Consider the following 26169-nt stretch of genomic DNA (forward strand, 5'->3'; position numbering starts at 1 on the left):
GAGAAAGGATTTTCATGACTAAAATGTCATTGATGAAATAGTTTTATTCATCCTGTCTGTACTACAGTTAAGTCTCATGCTTTAATATGCTCTGCTTACTATACACATAGGTTGTATAACTTGGACTTCTACCATACAATGTTGGTATCTTAAAAACTACAATGTTCAGTAGACTGTGGTCCATTACATCCAGAAGAAAGCATAGAGGTACAGATCCAAGGCAGGAGAATCCACCAAATTAAATCAAGACCTAATATTCCCCTGCAAGGGAACTGATCATCTTAGAGACTCTCCCTCATATGACTTGATCAGTTTAACATTTCTTGAAGTACCAATCTTCTTGTGTCAGTAATAGTTCCTTTACCTTACTAGTTGAGAAGTACAAGTTGTTTCAAGTGTATGTTACAATCTGTTTTTCATCAATAAAGGTGTAGCAGTCCCTGCAAGTTTGTTACAGTGTATTGTCTCTTTCTGCTTTGCAATACAGTGAACCCTGATCAATTCATTGTAATGGGAGAAGGTTGTCGAATTAACCAAGAGATCAAATTAACTGAGGCCCCACTTTGGAATAAAAAACCCCACTACCACAAAAACAGTAGGGTAAATTGTATGCATGTCATTCACTAAGGAAGTGATGAAGGTGCTTTCTTTTCAGCATTACTGAAATAACATACATTGTGTACAGTGATCAGGTCTGGGTAAGGGAGCTAGGACCGCGTGACTTATCAGTCATGTATGCACAGGCTCCATAATTTCAGTAATTTTATCCGAAAATATTTAAGCTCATGTTCAAATTGGCAAGGATCAGACTGTCAGATGTTCCCTGTACCAATCCTTATGTGTGTATATTACAAAGTCTATCTTCTGACAATTACCAATCTTTTTAAATATACTTTAAAAACTTGGAAGCCTTAGACATGATGTGAGACATATTCTTTTCCTCATTTTACATTTTTGCAGTACGCATCAGCTTTTATGCCCTTAACTATTAAGCATTCAAACGATAACTACATTCATCCTAAAAGTTAGTTATGTGTACTTAACATTAAAAAGGGTAATGGCTACTGTAATTTTCTATTGTTAGTAAATATTTTTTCTTGGCAATTAACACGTGCTGCTATCCTTTTGACCCAAACTGAATATGATAACAGAGTTTGGAGATAGAAACTAAGGGAAAATATATATTGGTCTTTTCCTTGCTTAAAAATGCTGTAGATCTTATAATGTATAACTTGGGAGGAAGGTCACTTGGTCAGAGGACACGACATATAAAGATCACTCCATCTTTACCGAAGGCGTAGTTCCTGACCACTTTCTTTGTCTCCTGCAAAGGAAAATGACAATATATTTACTTTGATCAGAGCATCCAAAGTTAGATTCTAGTGATAAGACAATTGTATGAAATGTTTTTTTTAAAGGAACATTGTAAAGTCAAAAAATTGACATTTTTCAAACTGTGGTGAAGACCAGCCTCTTTTATGAATCTCCCATAACTTCAAAGCTGCAGTCTTTGTAAGAGCTGGGTAAAGTGGGCTTTTCTGGGATGGGAAGGTCATACACCCATCTGTTTGACAAAAGTGCCACCTTGTTGAAGGTGTTGAATTAGCAATTGTAGGTTGAGTCTCAGAACACACACCAGTATGTGCTCGGGACAAAATTACTCATCAGTAATCATAAAACAAATCTAAACTCCAAACAACACCATTACCAACCTAATTCTTGAAAAGCAAACAGCATGCTAGCACTTTTTCTACGACACTATGAACCACAAAACCAAGAGCAACTAACTCTGATGAACAATGTAGAAAATCCAAACCTCCTGAACCATTCTATCTCATACACGTGAATTTCACTTAACCCACAAATACATTCTCCCAATAACATGCTTCCCCTCAAAGAATACACAGACATACTCATGAAGCATTCCCAAAATTTGGCCACATGCCTATCACACCTCTAATAAAATCAGACACGAAAAACCTGCTTACAATCCACCTTGTAATAATTGCTCGCCCACCCTTCACTGCCACAAGCACTCGCAACACAATAGAAACATGAAAGAACTTCCTAGCAACAGAACTTGACACTTTATCAAATTTCCATATAAAACTCTTTGGCCCAGATGTAATGCCAATATATAAAGATATCTTCAACCAGTCTTGGTTACACAACAAAATCCCATGTAAGTCTTCAATCACTTGCAAGACCTTCACTGCTCCCAAGACATTATCCCCCTTATGCACCTTATGACTCCCTGTAGCTCCCCTGGTTCCATCCATTCATAGCCATGTCCACTCTTTCATTTCACTTTCTTCAAATTTTCTCCATTTCACACACTCTTCCAAGCTTAGACACCAATTTCTGCTGTTTATCACTCAAATCTGCCACCAGCTCTGCATCATCAGCAAGCAGCTGACTCATCCCTTAGGTCCACTTCATCTATACAAACTGCACATCTGCCCTTCTCTTCAAGACCCTTCCATTTACCTACTTGGGAAAGATGCATGTGTGAAGAGATATCAGGAGAGATTGAGTGTAGAATGGCTAAAGGTGAGAGTAAATGAAGCCAGGGCAGTGGGTAAGGAATTGGAGTTATTTATGGAAACAGTGTTAACACCTGAAAAGTGGGAGAGAAGTGTGTTGCATATGGTTAGTGGGTATGTAAGATATATGGTGGGACAACGATTTTTAGTTGCAAGTGAAAGAAAAAAGAGAGGTGTATTGATATTTCTTACTGTGAAGGAATGGAATGACTGGAAGATATACAAAAGAAAGCAGCAGAGGCTTAAAAAGAGGGCGAATAAGAGTTGTGGTGAGTGAGTATCAGCAAGTTTCAGGAAGAATGAGAAAATGTTTAGGAAGTCTGTGAGAGAAAGTGAGAAAACCAGTGAAGGGAGAAAATGGGGAAGTGATAACAGACAGATATGAAGTCAAGAGAATATGGAGTGAGTACTTTGAATGTACTTGATCGGGTGACAGGTATGTGGGCTGGCTAGATCAAGGAAAGAGAAGAGAAGAGTTGGTGAAAGCATTGCGTAAGATGAATAGGAGATTAATTTTAGGAAAATTGTTTCTCGTACTAAGGAAGAAGAGGGTATTATGGACATCTGTAACAGATTCTGTCTACATTGCATTTTGAATCTTTCAGTTTTTTCGTTTCTCCATCTCAGTTGATTTCAGTTACCTTAGAACCTAAGGGTGCAGTAAGTAGAATGGTGTTTACCAGGTTAATATGTGAAGTTCATGGCAGTAACACAGATAAGGTGTCACAAGTCTTCGGTGGAGGTGTTGATCTCACATTGGGAAAGTCAAGGATCTTTGTTGACTTTTTTTAGGAGGTACGAGTATTTACTGGGAGTAAAATGAGGGACTGCTTTCAGCACATGAGAAAGAGTTCTGGAAGATATAGCCTTAATGGAAGGCAACAGCCTGTCTGATGAGATGAACTCTGGGGGGTAATTTGACCTTGGCCCAAGGGTTGGGAACCTGATGGATATCATACCACCAAGGACCTTCTAGAGCTCAGAGAGCTCTGAGGGTGATAATTGCATCTGTAGAGCAGGCCATCAAAATAGATTCACTGAAAGGTGTTACAGTGAGCATATATATCTCTCCTGCAACTACCCCACTGGTTCCTTTGTATGGAAGGATCCAACTGTAGGAAGCGCTGCTGGGAGATACTTTGCACCTCCCATGAGGACTCTGTTCTCCCTATGTTAGAACAAATATCCTTTCTGGTGAAGACAGGGTTTGGTTTGGGCCAGCAAATCCATTTCTTTTGCTTGGCAGTGGATGACATTCTCCTGTATCAGCACCATAACATCTCTGCACAGGCATTTTTTGGTTTAGCAAAATCATGGGGATTACACTGGAGGAATCACTGGGTCATTATTTCCAAGCCAAGTGCTTAACATCCTGGGCCTCTGAAATGTGTCCTTTGTTCCTTACCACAGAGGCAATCCTCAACCAAGCAAAGGAGTTTATCACTTATTCCTGCCTGTATCTCTAGCTTCTTATTTATCCTCAGATGCTGTACACTGTCAGTCCAGCAATCTATGAACTCAGTTTACTTATCCATCTAAGACCAAGCTCACACTGTCATAAAAGGCTAACAGGTTCATGACACAGGACATTCTATCTTTAAAACCCTATTGTCTCCCACTTAAGAAATTTCTCCTCTGTAGGTAATCATTCTAGGTAATCATTCATATGTTTTTTTATTTTCCAGTGTTTTACGAACAACACTTGTCAGTGAATCAGGCCTGTAGTTCATTGCAATTTCTTGGTCTCCTTTCTTAAAGACAAGCACAAAATTTGCCTTTTTGTGCATCTTTGTATCTATCCCTTTCTGTAATGTCCTACTGAAGAGAATTTTGAGAGGCCTAGGAAGTGCATCAGTGATGTCCTTCAGTACACATGGAAAGACTTCATCAGATATAAGTACCTTGTAGGAGTCAAGGTATTTGAATGGTCTGATTATTTAATTTCTGCTAGTATGTATACTTTCCAAGACTTCTCCCCTCTCCCACCTTTTTAATACTGGAGTAGTATTATCCTCCACTGTGGAAGCACTTTTGAATTTGTTCATGGGTTCCTCACATATATTGTAGACTTCTTCGAGAGTTCTTCCCTTTGAATCCCTTAACCTAATTAGTTATTCTTTAACTAATAGTTTGCTTCTGATGAACTTAAGGAAAAGTTTTGGGTTGTCTTTTGCCTGTATACAGTACTCTTCTCAAAACCCTTTTGCTTCCCTTTCCTTACCCTGCAATACTCATTTCCTGTCTTCCTGTATCTTTCTAATGCTGGCCAACTACAATGATATTTGTACCATAGCATATCCTTGAGTTTTTTGCTTTTTGACATTTCATGTTGACCCATGTTTCTTTCCATTTCATTCCTCCTCTTCCTTTAGTATTCCGTGGCAATAATGGCCTGAGTCTGTAGTACATTTCACAGAACTTTGTATAGCACTGGTCTGTGGTCTTGTTGCAAAACTCTTTTAACTCAGTCTACCTTCTTAAAGAACATTATAACCTCTATGTAGTTTTCTTGACTGTATTTCCTCTGAGGGCCCTGTGCATTTCTTTTTTTCATATGTTAGCTGAGACACCACGAGCAGCAATCCTCATTTTGTATTCTCCACCACATAGTCAAAATCAAGTACTACATGTCACTGTTTCCCAAAGGTGGTTCATGTCTGATATGTCCTATATCCATGCTGTTTTGTGTGAGGACAAGGTCAAGCAATGATGATGTGTCATTCCTGTAGGGTCTATGATGTGTAGTTAAAGGAAGTTCTCCTGTAGACATTAGAGGGACTTTTATATTCATATCGCCCCATTTCCATGATCATCCAAGTTTTCTTGTTTTCCTGTAGCTAAAGTCCCATATTACTGTATCGGTGATTTGCTACCTTCATTAAGGGAGTCTCGCTGCTCCCTCACCATTGTAGACATTCCTTCTTTGTTATTAATGTACATCTGCTCAGGGTTACTGTAGTTCCATAAAGGGCTGTAGACTATCAAAACCATAGTGCACTTTCTTCCCACTGTGATTTTTCCAGTTATGTACAGTTTGAGGATGCCATCCATGTCTCTCTCTTTGAATTCCATGTTAACCCGTATTCAGAAACCCTTTACCACTTCTATATCTTCTTTGTCTCTTCTTGTTATCATATATCCCTCGGGACATTTTTTTTTATTAGGGTGGTTAGAGGAGAGGAAGAAGAGTTGGGACAGGAGAAAGTTATTTACTTTATCATTCCTTGGCTCCAGTTCCTTAGGTTTAGGGCTTTTCTTCATTCTTCGGATCAGCTCTAAACCTTTGCCTGTTATCCCATACCTTGTCTAATTAAGCTCCCCATAGGTTACAGCATCTCTCAGTTCTGTGATTTTGTCATCAAGTTACCTAGCTATATCTTCAGTCTGTTCACCTTTTCCTCCAGGTGGCATATTCTCTGTTCTCTCTCTAGCTACCCACTGACTCCTTTAAGAATCTCTCAAATTCATAATTATCATCACCTCTCTTACTTTCCATTTCCATTTTTTCCTTCTGTTTCCTTCCATGTTATTATTTGTTCAAAGCTGGAATAGATATGGCTGTCCAGGATTTATTGGTTGCCCCTTAAAGTCACCTTAGTGGCTTATTTATTATTTTCTGCTCTGGCTTTTCAAAATCAATTAATTTTCCAGATTCACCATGTAACTTGGTTCTCTTTTGCTCCTCTAAAGTCTTTGAATAGTGTTCAATTTACTTCAAGGATTCATTCAATAAAGGTAAAATTTCTCCACCCTTTCCAAACCATTACTTGTTGCCAGACTGTTTTGCTATATCTTACTTGATTTTCTCACATAGGGGTGTTCCTATGCTGTACTAAAGGCACAAAGATTTTCAAGGACAGTGATTTATTTAACTTTGGCTCAAAACTAAACAAGGGAATCTCTACAGCCATGGTGACAGTTGCCAGTTTGCACTAAATCAGGTCAAATTTTCACTCTGATTTTCCTCTAAACTTCTGCTTATAAGTACTGTCACTTTCCTATTTCCTAAGGGTTAATGGTCTTAGAATGCTCCCCATATTCTAGGAATGATTCTTGAATTCCTTAAGGCTCCTAATGAAGAAAAACATTTTCCTTGTTTGCAAACCAAAAGTTCCCTTCCTTTCATTTGCCTGTTAGCTTATTTTCATGTTTTCTTTGCCTTCTAAATGAATCTTGCTTAAAGTTTTTATCATGTTACTTGTTATATTACTTACATGCCTTCTTTAGTGAATGAGCTGTGGATGGACTGCCTTTCATGGCAGTATAAACAGAAGCCATTTGAAAGGCCTATTGCTATATTTCTCCCTTTCTAATCCTCAGTATTCTGCAGCCGAGAAAAACTTCATCTCTGGACCCCACTGTTTAATGTTCTCCCTCCTTACTTTTACAAAAGACTTTAGACTATCTCTTTATTTCTGCTGCCCTGCTGCTGTTCTTCCAGTGTGTTTATGGTTACTGTTTGTGTGTTATGGGGAGAGAATACGATGCTAATGTTGCCCCTTCTCTAAACTACATGTATTTGTATCCTATCCTTACTCCTATGTATGTATGCACAATCCAGCCTAAGCCAGCCGCACATTAATCGACCAGCCCAGAGGAGAGGATGAACACCTGGCAAGCTTCCATGCCCAGTATGTGTGTATGTGTGTGTGCATGTGATTACTATTTGTTACAAGAAGAATACCTGGTTTAAAAAGAGAGATATACATAAGTATACGTATGTGAGTAGGAGAAATGGTCAAAAGGCATTATTGGATATTGTATTAATTGATAGGCATGTAAAAGAGAGACTTTTGGAAGTTAGTGTGCTGAGAGGGGCAGCTGGAGGGATGCCTGATCACTATCTTGTGGAGGTCAAGATTTGTAGAGGTTTTCAAAAAAAAGAAGAGAAAATATTGGGGAGAAGAAAGTGGTGAGAGAGAGTGAGCATGGAAAGGAGACTTACAATTGTAAGAGTAAGTACCAGGAAAGATTGAGTGTAGAATTGCAAAAGGTGAGAGCAGATGACATGAGGGGAGTGAGTGAGGAATGGGATGTATTTAGGCAAGCAGTGATGGCATGTGCAAAAGATGCATGTGGCATGAGAAAGAAGGGAGATGGGCAGATTAAAAAGGGTAGTGAGTGATGGAATAAGGAAGTAAGGTTGTTAGTGAAAGAGAAAAGAGAGGCAGTTGGATGATGCTTGCAAGGAAGGATTGCAAATGACTGAGAGAATATCAAGAGAAAGGTGCAAAGGTTGAAAAAGAGGGCAAATGAGAGTTGGGGTGAGAGAGTATCATTAAACCTTAGGGAGGATAAAAAGATGTTTTAGAAGGAGGTGAATAATGTGTAAGACAAGAGAACAAGTGGGAACATCGGTAATAACAGGTAGTGATGAAGTGAGAAGGAGATGGAGTGAGTATTTTGAAGGTTTGTTGAATGTGTTTGATGATAGAGTGGCAGATATAGGGTGTTTTGATTGGGATGGTGTGCGAATTGAGAGGGGCAGGGAAAATGGTTTGGGTAAGAGAGAAGAGGTAGTGAAAGCTTTGTGGAAAATGAAATCCAGCAAGGCAGTGAGTTTGGAAGGTATTGCAGTAGAATTTATTAAGATAGGGGGTGACTGTGTTGTTGATTGGTTGGTAAGGATATTCCTGTATGTATGGATTATGGTGAGGCGCCTGAAGCTTGGCAGAATGCAATAGTGCCATTGTACAAAGGCAAAGGGGATAAAGGTGATTGTTCAAACTACAGAGGTGTAACTTTGTTGAGTATTCCTGGGAAATTATAAGGGAGGGTATTGATTGAGAAGGTGAAGGCATGTACAGAGCATCAGATTGGGGAAGAGGAGTGTGGTTTCAGAAGTAGCAGAGGATGTGTGGATCAGGTGTATACTTCGAAGAATGTGTGTGAGAAATACTTAGAAAAACAGATGGATTTGTATGTAGCATTTATGGATCTGGAGAAGGCATATGATAGGGTTGATAGAGATGCTTTTTTGGAAGGTCTTAAGAGTATATGGTGTGGGAGGTAAGTTGCTAGAAGCAGTGAAAAGTTTTTACCATGGATGTAAGGCATGTGTACAAGTAGGAAGAGAGGAGAGTGATTAGATCCTAGTGAATGTCAGTCTGCAGCGGGGATATGTGATGTTCCCATGGTCGTTTGAATTGTTTATGGATTGGGTGGTTATGGAAGTAAATGCAGTCCGTTGGGGATGAGAGGGCCTGTGAAGTGAGTTAGTTGTTGTTTGCCAATTTTACAGCTCTAGTGGCTGATTCTAGTAAGAAACTGCAGAGGTTGGTGACTGAGTTTGGAAAAGTGTGTGAGAGGAGAAAGTTGAGAGTAAATGTGAATAATAGCAAGGTTGTTAGGTTCAGTAGGGTTGAGTGACAAGTTAATTGGGATGTAAGTTTGAATGAAGAAAGATTGGAGGAGGTGAAGTGTTTTAGATATCTAGGAGTGGAATTAGCAGGGAATGGAACCATGGAAGTGAAAGTGCGTCACAGGGTGGGGTTGGGAGTGAAGGTTCTGGGGGCGATGAAGAATGTATGGAAGGAGTGAAAGTTATCTTGGGGAGCAAAAATGGGTGTTTGAAGGAATAGTAGTTCCAACTGATTGCGAGGCATGGGCTATAGATAGGGTTGTACGGAGGAGGGTGGATGTGTTGGAAATGAAATGTTTTAGGACAATATGTGGTGTGAGGTGGTTTGATCAAGTAAGTACCGAAAGGGTAAGAGAGATGAGTGGAAATAAAAAAGTATGTTAAGAGGGCAGAAGAGGGTGTATTGAAATGATTTGGACATATGGAGAGAATGAGTGACGAAAGTTTGACAAAGAGAATACATATGTCAGAGGTGGAGGGAACAAGGAGAAGCAGGAGACCAAATTGGAGATGGAAGGTTGGAATGAAAAAGATTTTGAACTATCGGGCCCTGAACATACAGGAGGGTGAAAGGTGTGGAAGGAATAGAGTGAATTGGAATGATGTGGTATAATGGGGTTGATGTGTTGTCAATGGGCTGAACCAGGGCATGTGAAGTGCCTGGGGTAATCCAGGAAAAGGTCTGTGGGGCCTGGATGTGGATAGGGAGCTGTGGTTTCGTTGCATTACACATGACAGCTAGAGACTGAGTGAGATTAAATATGGCCTTTTGTCTTTTCCTGGCACTACCTGAATGAAGGGGTGGGGATGCTATTTCCTGTGTGGCAGGGTAGTGACAGGTATGGATGAAGGCAAGCAAGCATGAATATGTACTTGTGTATATATGTGTATATGTTGGAAGGGATCACAATTGTGTACGTGATCAAAAAATATGTGTATATATGTATATGTCTATGTATGGATGCATGTGTGTGTATGGGCATTTATATATATATATATATATATATATATATATATATATATATATATATATATATATATATATATATATGTGTGTGTATATGAGTGGATTGGCCATTCTTTGTTTCGTGGTGCTACCTCACTGACTCGGGAAACAGCGATTAAGTATAGTTTTAGGAAGAATAAAAAGATGTTTTGGAAGGAAGTAAATAAAGTGCGTAAGACAAGAGAACAAATGGGACATCGGTGAAGGCGGCTAATGGGGAGGTAATAATGAGTAGTGGTGATGTGAGGAGATGGAGTGAGTATTTTGAAGGTTTTTTGAATGCATTTGATGATACAGTGGCAGATATAGGGTGTTTTGGTCAAGGTGGTGTACGAAGTGAGAGGGTCAGGGAGAATGATTTGATAAACAGAGAAGAGGTAGTGAAAGCTTTGTGTAAGATGAAAGCCAGTAAGGTGGCAGGTTTGGACGGTATTGCGGTGGAATTCATTAAAAAAGGGGGTGACTGTGTTGTTGACTGGTTGGTAAGGATATTCACTGTATGTATGTATGGCTCATGGTGAAGTGCCTGAGGATTGGTGGACTGCATGCATAGTGCCATTGTACAAAGGCAAAGGGGATAAAGGTGAGTGTTCAAATTACAGAGGTATAAGTTTGTTGAATATTCCTGGGAAATTAAATGAGAGGATATTGATTGAGAGGGTGAAGACATCTACAAAGCATCAGATTGGGGAAGAGCAGTGTGGTTTCAGAAGTTGTAGAGGATTTTTGGATCAGGTGCTTGCTTTGAAGAATGTATGTGAGAAATACATAGCAAAACAAATGAATTTGTATGTAGCATTTATGGATATGGAGAAGGCATATGATAGAGTTGATAGAGATGCTCTGTGGAAGGTATTAAGAGTATATGATGTGGGAGGTAAGTTGTTAGAAGCAGTGAAAAGTTTTTATTGAGGATGTAAGGCATGTGTACAAGTAGGAAGAGAGGAAAGTGATTGGTTTTCAGTGAATGTCGGTTTGTGGCAGGAGTGTGTGATATCTCCATGGTTGTTTAATATGTTTATGGATGGGGTTGTTAGGGAGGTGAATGCAAGAGTTTTGGAGAGAGGGGCAAGTATGCAGTCTGTTGTTGATGAGAGAGCTTGGGAAGTGAGTAGGTTTTTGTTCACTGATGATACAGTGCTGGTGGCTGATTTGGTGAGAAACTGCAGAAGCTGGTGACTGAGTTTGGTAAAGTGTGTGAAAGAAGAAAGCTGAGAGTAAATGTGAATAAGAGCAATGTTTTTAGGTACAGTAGGGTTGAGGGACAAACCAATTGGGAGGTAAGTTTGAATGGAGAAAAACTGGAAGAAGTGAAGTGTTTTAGATATCTGGGAGTGGATTAGGCAGCGGATGGAACCATGGAAGCGGAAGTGAGTCACAGGGTGGGGGAGGGGGCAAAAATTCTGGGAGCATTGAAAAATGTGTGGAAGGCGAAAACATTTTCTCAGAAGCAAAAATGGGTATGTTTGAAGGAATAGTGGTTCCAACGATGTTATATAGATGCAAGGAGTGGGCTATAGATAGGGTTGTGCGGAGGAGGATGGATGTGTTGAAATGAGATGTTTGAGGACAATATGTGGTGTGAGGTGGTTTGATCGATTAGGTAATGAAAGGGTAAGAGAGATGTGTGGTCATAAAAAGAGTGTGGTTAGAGAGCAAAAGAGGGTGTATTGAAATGGTTTGGTCACATGGAGAGAATGAGTGAGGAAAGATTGACAAAGAGGATATATGTGAGGTGGAGGGAACGAGGAGAAGTGGGAATAGAGTGAATTGGAACGATGTGGAACGATGGGGAAAGGGGGTGTCATTTCATGTGTAGCTGGGTGGCAACGGGAGTGAATAAAGGCAGCAAGAATGAATTATGTACATGTGTATATATGTATATGTCTGTGTATGTATATGTATGTATACATTGACGTGTATGTATATGCATATGTATGTGGGTGGGTTGGGCCATTCTTTTGTCTGTTTCCTTGCACTACCTCGCTAGTGCGGGAGACAGCGACAAAGTATAAAAGATATAATGATTATATTTACATGTACACCATTTCTCACATTAACGAGAGGATGAACACTTAGGTTGGGTGTAGGCTGACTGCCATGCCCAGGATTTGAATCCATGTAGGTCCAACTCCAGGCTGGCCTAGTCATGGTTAGTAACACTAACCACTGTACCACAGAATCCTGTATATGTGTGTGTGATTATTATTTGCTTGTTAAAGGAAGAGAGCTCTACACTCACGTTGCCCTATCTCTTAACCTTGTATGTGTGTACCATGTCTTTATTCCTGTTTTAGTATGTACACATATGCACCCCATCCTGTGTATGTGAGTATATGACATTTCTGGACTTTACCTGCATATGGTTATGCCAAAAGTGAAGTCATCTTGGATGCTGCTCTATCATCATCATTGGAGAAAAAGGAGTACAGTCTCATTGAGGAACTCACCTCAAAGGAGTCTAGATATTTCCTTGCTGCTGGATGTAAGGCAGCCTTAAGATTATGCCCCATAAGAGTGTCATAGAGTTATATAATTGTGATTTTTTAATGCCTCATTGTAGTTATGTCAGTAACAACAAACAATAGCCGTATTTGCACACTTTCACTCTCTAACTGCTGTGTGTGATGTACTGAAACCAAAACCCATCATCTGCAACCTAGCCCCAGATGCTATTTCATGATTTGCTTATCTTATATTTATGTATTTATTATACTTTGTCGCTGTCTCCTGCGTTAGCGAGGTAGCGCAAGGAAACTGATAAAACAAATGGCCGAGCCCACCCACATACACATGTATATACATACACGTCCACACACGCACATGTACATACCAATACATCTCAACATATACATATACACACACAGACATATACATATATACACATGTACATAGTTCATACTGTCTGCCTTTATTCATTCATGCCGCCACACATGAAATTACAACCCCCTCCCCCTGCATGTGTGCGAGGCAGCGCTAGGAAAAGACAACAAAGGCCGCATTTGTTCACACTCAGTCTCTAGCTGTCATGTATAATGCACCAAAACCACAGCTCCCTTTCCACATCCAGGCCCCACAAAACATTCCATGGTTTACCCCAGACACTTCACATGCCCTGGTTCAGTCCATTGACAGCACGTCGACCCCGGTATACCACATCGTTCCAATTCACTCTATTCCTTACACGCCTTTCACCCTCCTGCATGTTCAGGCCCCGATCACTCAAAATCTTTTTCACTCCATCTTTTCACCTCCAATTTGGTCTCCCACTTCTCCTCGTTCCCTCCACCTCTGACACATATCCTCTTTGTCAATCTTCCTCACTCATTCTCTCCATGTGACCAAACCATTTCAAAACACCCTCTTCTGCTCTCTCAAGCACACTCTTTATATTACCACACATCTCTCTTACCCTTTCATTACTGACTTGGTCGAACCACTTCACACCACATATTGTCCTCAAACATCTCATTTCCAGCACATCCACCCTCCTCCACACAACTCTACCTATAGCCCATGCCTCGCAACCATATAACATTGTTGGAACCACTATTCCTTCAAACATACCCATTTTTGCTTTCCAAGATAACGTTCTCGACTTCCACACATTTTTCAATGCTCCCAGAACTTTTGCCAACTCCCCACCCAATGATTCACCTCCACTTCCTTGGTTCCATCCGCTGCCAAATCCACTCCCAGATATCTAAAACACTTCACTTCCTCCAGTTTTTCTCCATTCAAACTTATCTCCCAATTGACTTGTCCCTCAACCCTACTGTACCTAATAACCTTGCTCTTATTCACATTTACTCTCAGCTTTCTTCTTTCACACACTTTACCAAACTCAGTCACCAGCTTCTGCAGTTTCTCACCCGAATCAGCCACCAGCACTGTATCATCAGCGAACAACAACTGACTCACTTCCCAAGCTCTCTCATCCACAACAGACTGCATACTTGCCCCTCTTTCCAAAACTCTTGCATTCACCTCCCTAACAACCCCATCCATAAACAAATTAAACAACCATGGAGACATCACACACCCCTGCCGCAAACCAACATTCACTGAAAACCAATCACTTTCCTCTCTTCCTACACGTACACATGCCTTACATCCTCTATAAAAACTTTTCACTGCCTCTAACAACTTGCCTCCCACACCAAATATTCTTAATACCTTCCACAGAGCATCTCTATCAACTCTTATCATATTGCCTTCTCCAGATCCATAAATGCTACATACAAATCCATTTGTTTTTCTAAGTATTTCTCACATACATTCTTCAAAGCAAACACCTGATCCGCACATCCTCTACCACTTCTGAAACCACACTGCTCTTCCCCAATCTGATGCTCTGTACATGCCTTCACCCTCTCAATCATTACCCTCCCATATATTTTCCCAGGAATACTCAACAATCTTATACCTCTGTAATTTGAGCACTCACTTTTATCCCCTTTGCCTTTGTACAATGGCACTATGCAAGCATTCTGCCAATCCTCAGGCACCTCACCATGAGTCATACATACATTAAATAACCTTACCAACCAGTCAACAATACAGTCTCCCCTTTTTTGATAAATTCCACTACAATACCATCCAAACCCACTGCCTTGCCAGCTTTCATCTTCTGCAAAGCTTTTACTACCTCCTTTCTGTTTACCAAATCATTCTCCCTAACCTTTGCACACAACCTCGACTAAAACACCCTATATCTGCCTCTCTATCATCAAACACATTCAACAGACCTTCAAAATATTCACTCCATCTCCTTCTCACATCACCACTACTTGTTATCACCTCCCCATTAGCCCCCTTCACTGATGTTCCTTCCAAAACATCTTTTTATTCTCCCTAAAATTTAATGATACTCTCTCACCTCAACTCTCATATGCCCTCTTTTTCACCTCTTGCACCTTTCTCTTGACGTCCTGCTACTTTCTTTTATACACCTCCCCGTCATCTGCATTATTTTCCTGCAAAAATTGTCCAAGTGCCTCTCTCTTCTCTTTCACTAATAATCTTACTTCTTCAACCCACCACTCACTACCCTTTCTAATCTGATTTGCTTATGTATCAATTATTATTAGTAGTAGTAGTAGTATCATTATTATTATTATTATTGTTATTATTATCATTATAGAACTCCAGGACTCCTTTTATGAAGCTCCTTTAGCTTCAAAGCTGACTCCATTCAGAAGGATGAAAATGCTGGGCACCACTAGGGTGATAAGGGCCTGACGGAGACTGTACTCATATCCACTGGTTGACAGTGAGACTTCCTTACAGAAAGTGGCTTCTCACTCATGGTCTTATCACTTGCTCCATAACACTATATATCACCTTTGGCAAACAACAAAGAAAACCCACTTGTTCCACACCACCAAACCCTTGCAAAATTTAAGTTTAATGAAAAGGATTCAAGAGGCTTATAATCAGAGGGGAAAGGAATCAATTTATTAAAAGACAAAGGTCTGAAGGATCTTTTCAAAATGTCCTACAAGCTGTTTAGCTGGAGGTAAGGATTGAAATGCACACAGAATCAGCTGCCAATAATGGGGAATGAGGTGCAGTTTTGGTAGCTGATCAACAGACATAGAGTATGAAGAATAATATAGTGGAACAAATACCTGGGTCCTTACTAACAGAGGTCAACAAGGGATTGAAAGAGATGTAAATGAAGATGTGAGGATGGAGTTATCAAGGAAGTTGATGGCTTGATTAATGCAAGGTTTAGGAAAGTGCAGAGCATACAAAACCAGAGCTTGTTAGCTAATAGGAAGATTTTAGAGAAAGTTAGAGACACAGAGGTTAACAATTAAATACTGAAGGATCTAGCTGAAAAGTGGATGGCACCAAGACTAATAATTATGATTAGTGAAAAAAGAGGTTGAGAGAAGCATATCACTTCTTTTTTGTGGCTGGAAGATTCATACACTGGATAGGGAAGAAAGAGGGAAAGACAGAAAAAATGCTAATTGAAAACCTAATGAAAGCTAGAGAATTGCTGGATGCAATTTTGGTAATAAAAGAAAGAATTGATAGTTATAATCAAGAAGGTAATGGATGACCAGTAACAGTAACAGTTACATTTGCCGTGAGGTCATCAAGCTAATGGTTACAAAGACTAGCAAAGCAACTTAAAAACAAGGTGGAATTCAGCAGGAGAGAAGAGGTAGTGAAAGCTTTGCGGAAGATGAAAGCCGGCAAGGCAGCGGGTTTGGATGGTATTGCAATGGAATTTATTAAAAAAGGGGGTGACTGTATTGTTGACTGGTTGATGAGCATATTCAGTGTATGTATGGCTCATGGTGAAGTGCCTGAGGATTGTAGGAATGCGTGTATAGTGCCATTGTACAAAGGTGAAGGGAATAAAGGTGAGTGTTCAAATTACAGAGGTATAAGTTTGTTGAGTATTTCTGGGAAATTATATGGGAGGGTATTGATTGAGAGGGTGAAAGCATGCACAGAGCATCAGATTGGGGAAGAGCAGTGTGGTTTCAGAAGTGGTAGAGGATGTGTGGATCAGTTGTTTGCTTTGAAGAATGTATGTGAGAAATACTTAGAAAAACAAATGGATTTGTATGTAGCATTTATGGATCTGGAGAAGGCATATGACAGAGTTGATAGAGATGCTCTGTGGAAGGTATTAAGAGTATATAGTGTGGGAAGCAAGTTTCTAGAAGCAGTGAAGTTTTTATAGAGGATGTAAGGCATATGTACGAGTAGGAAGAGAGGAAAGTGATTGGTTCCCAGTGAATGTCAGTTTGAGGAAGGGGTGTGTGATGTCTCCATGGTTGCTTAATTTGTTTATGGATGGGGTTGTTAGGGAGGTGAATGCAAGAGAAATTGGAAAGCGGGGCAAGAATACAGTCTGTTGTGGATGAGAGGGCTTGGGAAGTGAGTCAGTTGTTTGCTGATGATACAGCGCTGGTGGCTGATTCGGGTGAGAAACTGCAGAAGCTGGTGACTGAGTTTGGTAGAGTGTGTGAAAGAAGAAAGCTGAGAGTGAATGTGAATAAAAGCAAGGTTATTAGGTACATTAGGGTTGAGGAACAAGTCAGTTGGGAGGTAAGTTTGAATGGAGAAAAACTGGAAGTGAAGTGTTTTAGATATCTGGGAGTGGATTTGGCAGCAGATGGAACCATGGAAGTGGAAGTGAGTCACAGGGTTGGGGAGGGGGCAGAAGTTCTGGGAGCGTTGAAAACTGTGTGGAAGGCGAGAATATTATCTCGGAAAGCAAAAAAGGTGAAGGTTTATATGGTTGCGAGGCATGGGCGGGTTGTGCGGAGGAGGATGGATGTGTTGGAAATGAGATGTTTGAGGACAATATGTGGTGTGAGGTGGTTTGATCAAGTAAAATAATTAAAGGGTAAGAGAGATGTGTGGTAATAAAAAGAGAGTGTGCTTGAGAGAGCAGAAGAGGGTGTATTGAAATGGTTGGTCACATGGAAAGAATGAGTGAGGAAAGATCGACAAAGAGGATATATGTGTCAGAGGTAGAGGGAATGAGGAGAAGTGGGAGACCAAATTGGAGGTGGAAGGATGGAGTGAAAAAGATTTTGAGAGATCAGGGCCTGAACATGCAGGAGGGTGAAAGGCGTGCAAGGAATAGAGTGAATTGGTTCGATGTGGTATACTGGGATCAACGTGTTGTCACTGGATTGAACCAGGACATGTGAAGCGTCTGTGGTAAACCATGGAAAATTTTGTGGAGCCTGGAAGTGGAAAGGGAGCTGTGGTTTTGGTGCATTATACATGACAGCTAGAAACTGAGTGTGAACGAATGTGGCCTTTTGTTTTCTTTTCCTAGTGCTGTCTTGCGCGTGTGCGGGGGGGGGTCATTTGATGTGTGGCGAGGTGATGACAGGAATGAATAAAGGCAGCAAGTACGAATTCTGTGCATGTGTATATATGTATATGTCTATATATATATATATATATATATATATATATATATATATATATATATATATATATATATATAAGTAAACCAAGGCAAGTGTTTTGGGAGCAGCTGAATGAGTGTGTTAGTGGTTTTGATGCACGAGACCGGGTCATAGTGATGGGTGATTTGAATGCAAAGGTGAGTAATGTGGCAGTTGAGGGAATAATTGGTATACATGGGGTGTTCAGTGTTGTAAATGGAAATGGTGAAGAGCTTGTAGATTTATGTGCTGAAAAAGGACTGATGATTGGGAATACCTGGTTTAAAAAGCGAGATATACATAAGTATACTTATGTAAGTAGGAGAGATGGCCAGAGAGCGTTATTGGATTACGTGTTAATTGACAGGCGTGCGAAAGAGAGACTTTTGGATGTTAATGTGCTGAGAGGTGCAACTGGAGGGATGTCTGATCATTATCTTGTGGAGGCTAAGGTGAAGATTTGTATGGGTTTTCAGAAAAGAAGAGTGAATGTTGGGGTGAAGAGGGTGGAGAGAGTAAGTGAGCTTGAGAAGGAGACCTGTGTGAGGAAGTACCAGGAGAGACTGAGTACAGAATGGAAAAAGGTGAGAACAATGGAAGTAAGGGGAGTGGGGGAGGAAGGGGATGTATTTAGGGAATCAGTGATGGATTGCGCAAAAGATGCTTGTGGCATGAGAAGAGTGGGAGGTGGGTTGATTAGAAAGGGTAGTGAGTGGTGGGATGAAGAAGTAAGAGTATTAGTGAAAGAGAAGAGAGAGGCATTTGGACGATTTTTGCAGGGAAAAAATGCAATTGAGTGGGAGATGTATAAAAGAAAGAGACAGGAGGTCAAGAGAAAGGTGCAAGAGGTGAAAAAAAGGGCAAATGAGAGTTGGGGTGAGAGAGTATCATTAAATTTTAGGGAGAATAAAAAGATGTTCTGGAAGGAGGTAAATAAAGTGCGTAAGACAAGGGAGCAAATGGGAACTTCGGAGAAGGGCGCAAGTGGGGAGGTGATAACAAGTAGTGGTGATGTGAGAAGGAGATGGAGTGAGTATTTTGAAGGTTTGTTGAATGTGTTTGATGATAGAGTGGCAGATATAAGGTGTTTTGGTCGAGGTGGTGTGCAAAGTGAGAGGGTTAGGGAAAATGATTTGGTAAACAGAGAAGAGGTAGTGAAAGCTTTGCGGAAGATGAAAGCCGGCAAGGCAGCAGGTTTGGATGGTATTGCAGTGGAATTTATTAAAAAAGGGGGTGACTGTATTGTTGACTGGTTGGTAAGGTTATTTAATGTATGTATGACTCATGGTGAGGTGCCTTAGGATTGGCGGAATGCGTGCATAGTGCCATTGTACAAAGGCAAAGGGGATAAGAGTGAGTGCTCAAATTACAGAGGTATAAGTTTGTTGAGTATTCCTGGTAAATTATATGGGAGGGTATTGATTGAGAGGGTGAAGGCATGTACAGAGCATCAGATTGGGGAAGAGCAGTGTGGTTTCAGAAGTGGTAGAGGATGTGTGGATCAGGTGTTTGCTTTGAAGAATGTATGTGAGAAATACTTAGAAAAGCAAATGGATTTGTATGTAGCATTTATGGATCTGGAGAAGGCATATGATAGAGTTCATAGAGATGCTCTGTGGAAGGTATTAAGAATATATGGTGTGGGAGGAAAGTTCTTAGAAGCAGTGAAAAGTTTTTATCGAGGATGTAAGGCATGTGTACGTGTAGGAAGAGAGGAAAGTGATTGGTTCTCAGTGAATGTAGGTTTGCGGCAGGGGTGTGTGATGTCTCCATGGTTGTTTAATTTGTTTATGGATGGGGTTGTTAGGGAGGTAAATGCAAGAGTTTTGGAAAGAGGGGCAAGTATGAAGTCTGTTGGGGATGAGAGAGCTTGGGAAGTGAGTCAGTTGTTGTTCGCTGATGATACAGCGCTGGTGGTTGATTCATGTGAGAAACTGCAGAAGCTGGTGACTGAGTTTGGAAAAGTGTGTGGAAGAAGAAAGTTAAGAGTAAATGTGAATAAGAGCAAGGTTATTAGGTACAGTAGGGTTGAGGATCAAGTCAATTGGGAGGTGAGTTTGAATGGAGAAAAACTGGAGGAAGTGAAGTGTTTTAGATATCTGGGAGTGGATCTGGCAGCGGATGGAACCATGGAAGCGGAAGTGGATCATAGGGTGGGGGAGGGGGCGAAAATCCTGGGGGCCTTGAAGAATGTGTGGAAGTCGAGAACATTATCTCGGAAAGCAAAAATGGGTATATTTGAAGGAATAGTGGTTCCAACAATGTTGTATGGTTGCGAGGCGTGGGCTATGGATAGAGTTGTGCGCAGGAGGATGGATGTGTTGGAAATGAGTTTGTTTGAGGACAATATGTGGTGTGAGGTGGTTTGATCAAGTAAAATAATTAAAGGGTAAGAGAGATGTGTGGTAATAAAAAGAGAGTGTGCTTGAGAGAGCAGAAGAGGGTGTATTGAAATGGTTGGTCACATGGAAAGAATGAGTGGGAAAGATCGACAAAGAGGATATATGTGTCAGAGGTAGAGGGAATGAGGAGAAGTGGGAGACCAAATTGGAGGTGGAAGGATGGAGTGAAAAAGATTTTGAGAGATCAGGGCCTGAACATGCAGGAGGGTGAAAGGCGTGCAAGGAATAGAGTGAATTGGTTCGATGTGGTATACTGGGATCACGTGTTGTCACTGGATTGAACCAGGACATGTGAAGCGTCTGTGTAAAACCATGGAAAATTTTGTGGAGCCTGGAAGTGGAAAGGGAGCTGTGGTTTTGGTGCATTATACATGACAGCTAGAAACTGAGTGTGAACGAATGTGGCCTTTTGTTTCTTTTCCTAGTGCTGTCTTGCGCGTGTGCGGGGGGGGGTCATTTGATGTGTGGCGAGGTGATGACAGGAATGAATAAAGGCAGCAAGTACGAATTCTGTGCATGTGTATATATGTATATGTCTATATATATATATATATATATATATATATATATATATATATATATATATATATATATAAGTAAACCAAGGCAAGTGTTTTGGGAGCAGCTGAATGAGTGTGTTAGTGGTTTTGATGCACGAGACCGGGTCATAGTGATGGGTGATTTGAATGCAAAGGTGAGTAATGTGGCAGTTGAGGGAATAATTGGTATACATGGGGTGTTCAGTGTTGTAAATGGAAATGGTGAAGAGCTTGTAGATTTATGTGCTGAAAAAGGACTGATGATTGGGAATACCTGGTTTAAAAAGCGAGATATACATAAGTATACTTATGTAAGTAGGAGAGATGGCCAGAGAGCGTTATTGGATTACGTGTTAATTGACAGGCGTGCGAAAGAGAGACTTTTGGATGTTAATGTGCTGAGAGGTGCAACTGGAGGGATGTCTGATCATTATCTTGTGGAGGCTAAGGTGAAGATTTGTATGGGTTTTCAGAAAAGAAGAGTGAATGTTGGGGTGAAGAGGGTGGAGAGAGTAAGTGAGCTTGAGAAGGAGACCTGTGTGAGGAAGTACCAGGAGAGACTGAGTACAGAATGGAAAAAGGTGAGAACAATGGAAGTAAGGGGAGTGGGGGAGGAAGGGGATGTATTTAGGGAATCAGTGATGGATTGCGCAAAAGATGCTTGTGGCATGAGAAGAGTGGGAGGTGGGTTGATTAGAAAGGGTAGTGAGTGGTGGGATGAAGAAGTAAGAGTATTAGTGAAAGAGAAGAGAGAGGCATTTGGACGATTTTTGCAGGGAAAAAATGCAATTGAGTGGGAGATGTATAAAAGAAAGAGACAGGAGGTCAAGAGAAAGGTGCAAGAGGTGAAAAAAAGGGCAAATGAGAGTTGGGGTGAGAGAGTATCATTAAATTTTAGGGAGAATAAAAAGATGTTCTGGAAGGAGGTAAATAAAGTGCGTAAGACAAGGGAGCAAATGGGAACTTCGGAGAAGGGCGCAAGTGGGGAGGTGATAACAAGTAGTGGTGATGTGAGAAGGAGATGGAGTGAGTATTTTGAAGGTTTGTTGAATGTGTTTGATGATAGAGTGGCAGATATAGGGTGTTTTGGTCGAGGTGGTGTGCAAAGTGAGAGGGTTAGGGAAAATGATTTGGTAAACAGAGAAGAGGTAGTGAAAGCTTTGCGGAAGATGAAAGCCGGCAAGGCAGCAGGTTTGGATGGTATTGCAGTGGAATTTATTAAAAAAGGGGGTGACTGTATTGTTGACTGGTTGGTAAGGTTATTTAATGTATGTATGACTCATGGTGAGGTGCCTTAGGATTGGCGGAATGCGTGCATAGTGCCATTGTACAAAGGCAAAGGGGATAAGAGTGAGTGCTCAAATTACAGAGGTATAAGTTTGTTGAGTATTCCTGGTAAATTATATGGGAGGGTATTGATTGAGAGGGTGAAGGCATGTACAGAGCATCAGATTGGGGAAGAGCAGTGTGGTTTCAGAAGTGGTAGAGGATGTGTGGATCAGGTGTTTGCTTTGAAGAATGTATGTGAGAAATACTTAGAAAAGCAAATGGATTTGTATGTAGCATTTATGGATCTGGAGAAGGCATATGATAGAGTTCATAGAGATGCTCTGTGGAAGGTATTAAGAATATATGGTGTGGGAGGAAAGTTCTTAGAAGCAGTGAAAAGTTTTTATCGAGGATGTAAGGCATGTGTACGTGTAGGAAGAGAGGAAAGTGATTGGTTCTCAGTGAATGTAGGTTTGCGGCAGGGGTGTGTGATGTCTCCATGGTTGTTTAATTTGTTTATGGATGGGGTTGTTAGGGAGGTAAATGCAAGAGTTTTGGAAAGAGGGGCAAGTATGAAGTCTGTTGGGGATGAGAGAGCTTGGGAAGTGAGTCAGTTGTTGTTCGCTGATGATACAGCGCTGGTGGCTGATTCATGTGAGAAACTGCAGAAGCTGGTGACTGAGTTTGGAAAAGTGTGTGGAAGAAGAAAGTTAAGAGTAAATGTGAATAAGAGCAAGGTTATTAGGTACAGTAGGGTTGAGGATCAAGTCAATTGGGAGGTGAGTTTGAATGGAGAAAAACTGGAGGAAGTGAAGTGTTTTAGATATCTGGGAGTGGATCTGGCAGCGGATGGAACCATGGAAGCGGAAGTGGATCATAGGGTGGGGGAGGGGGCGAAAATCCTGGGGGCCTTGAAGAATGTGTGGAAGTCGAGAACATTATCTCGGAAAGCAAAAATGGGTATATTTGAAGGAATAGTGGTTCCAACAATGTTGTATGGTTGCGAGGCGTGGGCTATGGATAGAGTTGTGCGCAGGAGGATGGATGTGCTGGAAATGAGATGTTTGAGGACAATGTGTGGTGTGAGGTGGTTTGATCGAGTGAGTAACGTAAGGGTAAGAGAGATGTGTGGAAATAAAAAGAGCGTGGTTGAGAGAGCAGAAGAGGGTGTTTTGAAGTGGTTTGGGCACATGGAGAGGATGAGTGAGGAAAGATTGACCAAGAGGATATATGTGTCGGAGGTGGAGGGAACAAGGAGAAGAGGGAGACCAAATTGGAGGTGGAAAGATGGAGTGAAAAAGATTTTGTGTGATCGGGGCCTGAACATGCAGGAGGGTGAAAGGAGGGCAAGGAATAGAGTGAATTGGAGCGATGTGGTATACCGGGGTTGACGTGCTGTCAGTGGATTGAAGCAGGGCATGTGAAGCGTCTGGGGTAAACCATGGAAAGCTGTGTAGGTATGTATATTTGCGTGTGTGGACGTATGTATATACATGTGTATGGGGGGGGGTTGGGCCATTTCTTTCGTCTGTTTCCTTGCGCTACCTCGCAAACGCGGGAGACAGCGACAAAGTATAATAAATAAATAAAAATATAAGTATATATATATATATATATATATATATATATATATTATTTATTTATTTTGCTTTGTCGCTGTCTCCTGCGTTTGCGAGGTAGCGCAAGGAAACAGACGAAAGGAATGGGGCAACCCACCCCCATACACATGTATATACATACACGTCCACACACGCAAATATACATACCCATACATCTCAATGTACACATATATAATATATACACACACAGACACATACATATATACACATGCACACAATTCACACTGCCTTTATTCATTTCCATCGCCACCTCGCCACACATGGGATAACATCCCCCTCCCCCCTCATGTGAGCGAGATAGCGCTAGGAAAAGACAACAAAGGCCTCATTTGTTCACACTCAGTCTCTAGCTGTCATGTAATAATGCCTGAAACCACAGCTCCCTTTCCACATCCAGGCCCCACAGAACTTTCCATGGTTTACCCCAGACGCTTCACATGCCCTGATTCAATCCATTGACAGCACGTCTACCCCGGTATACCACATCGATCCAATTCACTCTATTCCTTGCCCTCCTTTCACCCTCCTGCATGTTCAGGCCCCGATCACTCAAAATCTTTTTCACTCCATCTTTCCACCTCCAATTTGGTCTCCCACTTCTCCTCTTTCCCTCCACCTCTGACACATATATCCTCTTGGTCAATCTTTCCTCACTCATTCTCTCCATGTGCCCAAACCATTTCAAAAAACCCTCTTCTGCTCTCTCAACCACACTCTTTTTATTTCCATACATCTCTCTTACCCTTACATTACTTACTCAATCAAACCACCTCACACCAAATATTGTCCTCAAACATCTCATTTCCAGCACATCCACCCTCCTGCGCACAACTCTATCCATAGCCCACGCCTCGCAACCATACAACATTGTTGGAACCACTATTCCTTCAAACATAGCCATTTTTGCCTTCGGAGATAATGTACCCGACTTCCACACATTCTTCAAGGATCCCAGGACTTTCGCCCCCTCCCCCACCCTATGATTCACTTCCGCTTCCATGGTTCCATCTGCTGCCAGATCCACTCCCAGATATCTAAAACACTTTACTTCCTCCAGTTTTTCTCTATTCAAACTTACCTCCCAATTGACTTGACCCTCAACCCTACTGTACCTAATAACCTTGCTCTTATTCACATTTACTCTTAACTTTCTTCTTTCACACTCTTTGCCAAACTCAGTCACCAGCTTCTGCACTTCTCTTCCCCAATCTGATGCTCTGTACATGCCTTCACCCTCTCAATCAATACCCTCCCATATAATTTACCAGGAATACTCAACAAACTTAAACCTCTGTAATTTGAGCACTCACTCTTATCCCCTTTGCCTTTGTACAATGGCACTATGCACGCATTCCGCCAATCCTCAGGCACCTCACCATGAATCATACATACATTAAATAACCTTACCAACCAGTCAACAGTACAGTCACCCCCTTTTTTAATAAATTCCACTGCAATACCATCCAAACCCACTGCCTTGCCGGCTTTCATCTTCTGCAAAGCTTTTACTACCTCTTCTCTGTTTACCAGATCATTTTCCCTAACCCTCTCACTTTGCACACCACCTCAACCAAAACACCCTATATCTGCCACTCTATCATCAAACACATTCAACAGACCTTCAAAGTACTCTCTCCATCTCCTTCTCACATCACCAGTACTTGTTATCACCTCCCCATTAGCCCCCTTCACTGAAGTTCCCATTTGCTCCCTTGTCTTACGCACTTCATTTACCTCATTCCGGAACATCTTTTTATTCTCCCTAAAATTTAATGATACTCTCTCACCCCAACTCTCATTTGCCCTCTTTTTCACCTCTTGCACCTTTCTCTTGACCTCCTGTCTCTTTCTTTTATACATCTCCCACTCATTTGCATTTTTTCCCTGCAAAAATTGTCCAAATGCCTCTCTCTTCTCTTTCACTAATAATCTTACTTCTTCATCCCACCACTCACTACCCTTTCTAATCAACCCACCTCCCACGCTTCTCATGCCACAAGCATCTTTTGCGCAAGCCATCACTGCTTCCCTAAATACATCCCATTCCTCCCCCACTCCTCTTACCTCCTTTGTTCTCACCTTTTTGCATTCTGTACTCAGTCTCTCCTGGTACTTCCTCACACAAGTCTCCTTCCCAAGCTAACTTACTCTCACCACCCTCTTCACCTCAACATTCTCTCTTCTTTTCTGAAAACCCATACAAATCTTCACCTTCACCTCCACAAGATAATGATCAGACATCCCTCCAGTTGCACCTCTCAGCACATTAACATCCAAAAGTCTCTCTTTCGCACACCTGTCAATTATATATATATATATATATATATATATATATATATATATATATATATATATATATTTTCTTTTTTTTTTTTTTTTGCTTTGTCGCTGTCTCCCGCGTTTGCGAGGTAGCGCAAGGAAATAGAGGAAGGAATGGCCCAACCCACCCCCATACACATGTATATACATACGTCCACACACGCAAATATACATACCTACACA

General features: G+C 41.1%; 2 protein-coding genes across 2 annotated transcripts in view; one reads left to right on the plus strand and one right to left on the minus strand.

The window, feature by feature from the left end:
- The window catches only part of LOC139763185 (NEDD8-conjugating enzyme UBE2F-like), a 169064-nt gene that overhangs the window by 41781 nt on the left and 101114 nt on the right, over positions 1-26169 (plus strand). The window lies entirely within an intron of this gene.
- The window catches only part of LOC139763184 (methyltransferase-like protein 27), a 97260-nt gene continuing 71120 nt past the window's right edge, over positions 30-26169 (minus strand). The window contains exon 7 of the mRNA XM_071688908.1: positions 30-1324. Within this exon, the coding sequence (XP_071545009.1) occupies positions 1253-1324 (72 nt within the window). The 3' untranslated portion in view covers positions 30-1252. The remainder of the gene's footprint in view (positions 1325-26169) is intronic.

This window comes from Panulirus ornatus, chromosome 46 (assembly GCF_036320965.1).
Source record: "Panulirus ornatus isolate Po-2019 chromosome 46, ASM3632096v1, whole genome shotgun sequence".
Classification (NCBI taxonomy): domain Eukaryota; kingdom Metazoa; phylum Arthropoda; class Malacostraca; order Decapoda; family Palinuridae; genus Panulirus; species Panulirus ornatus.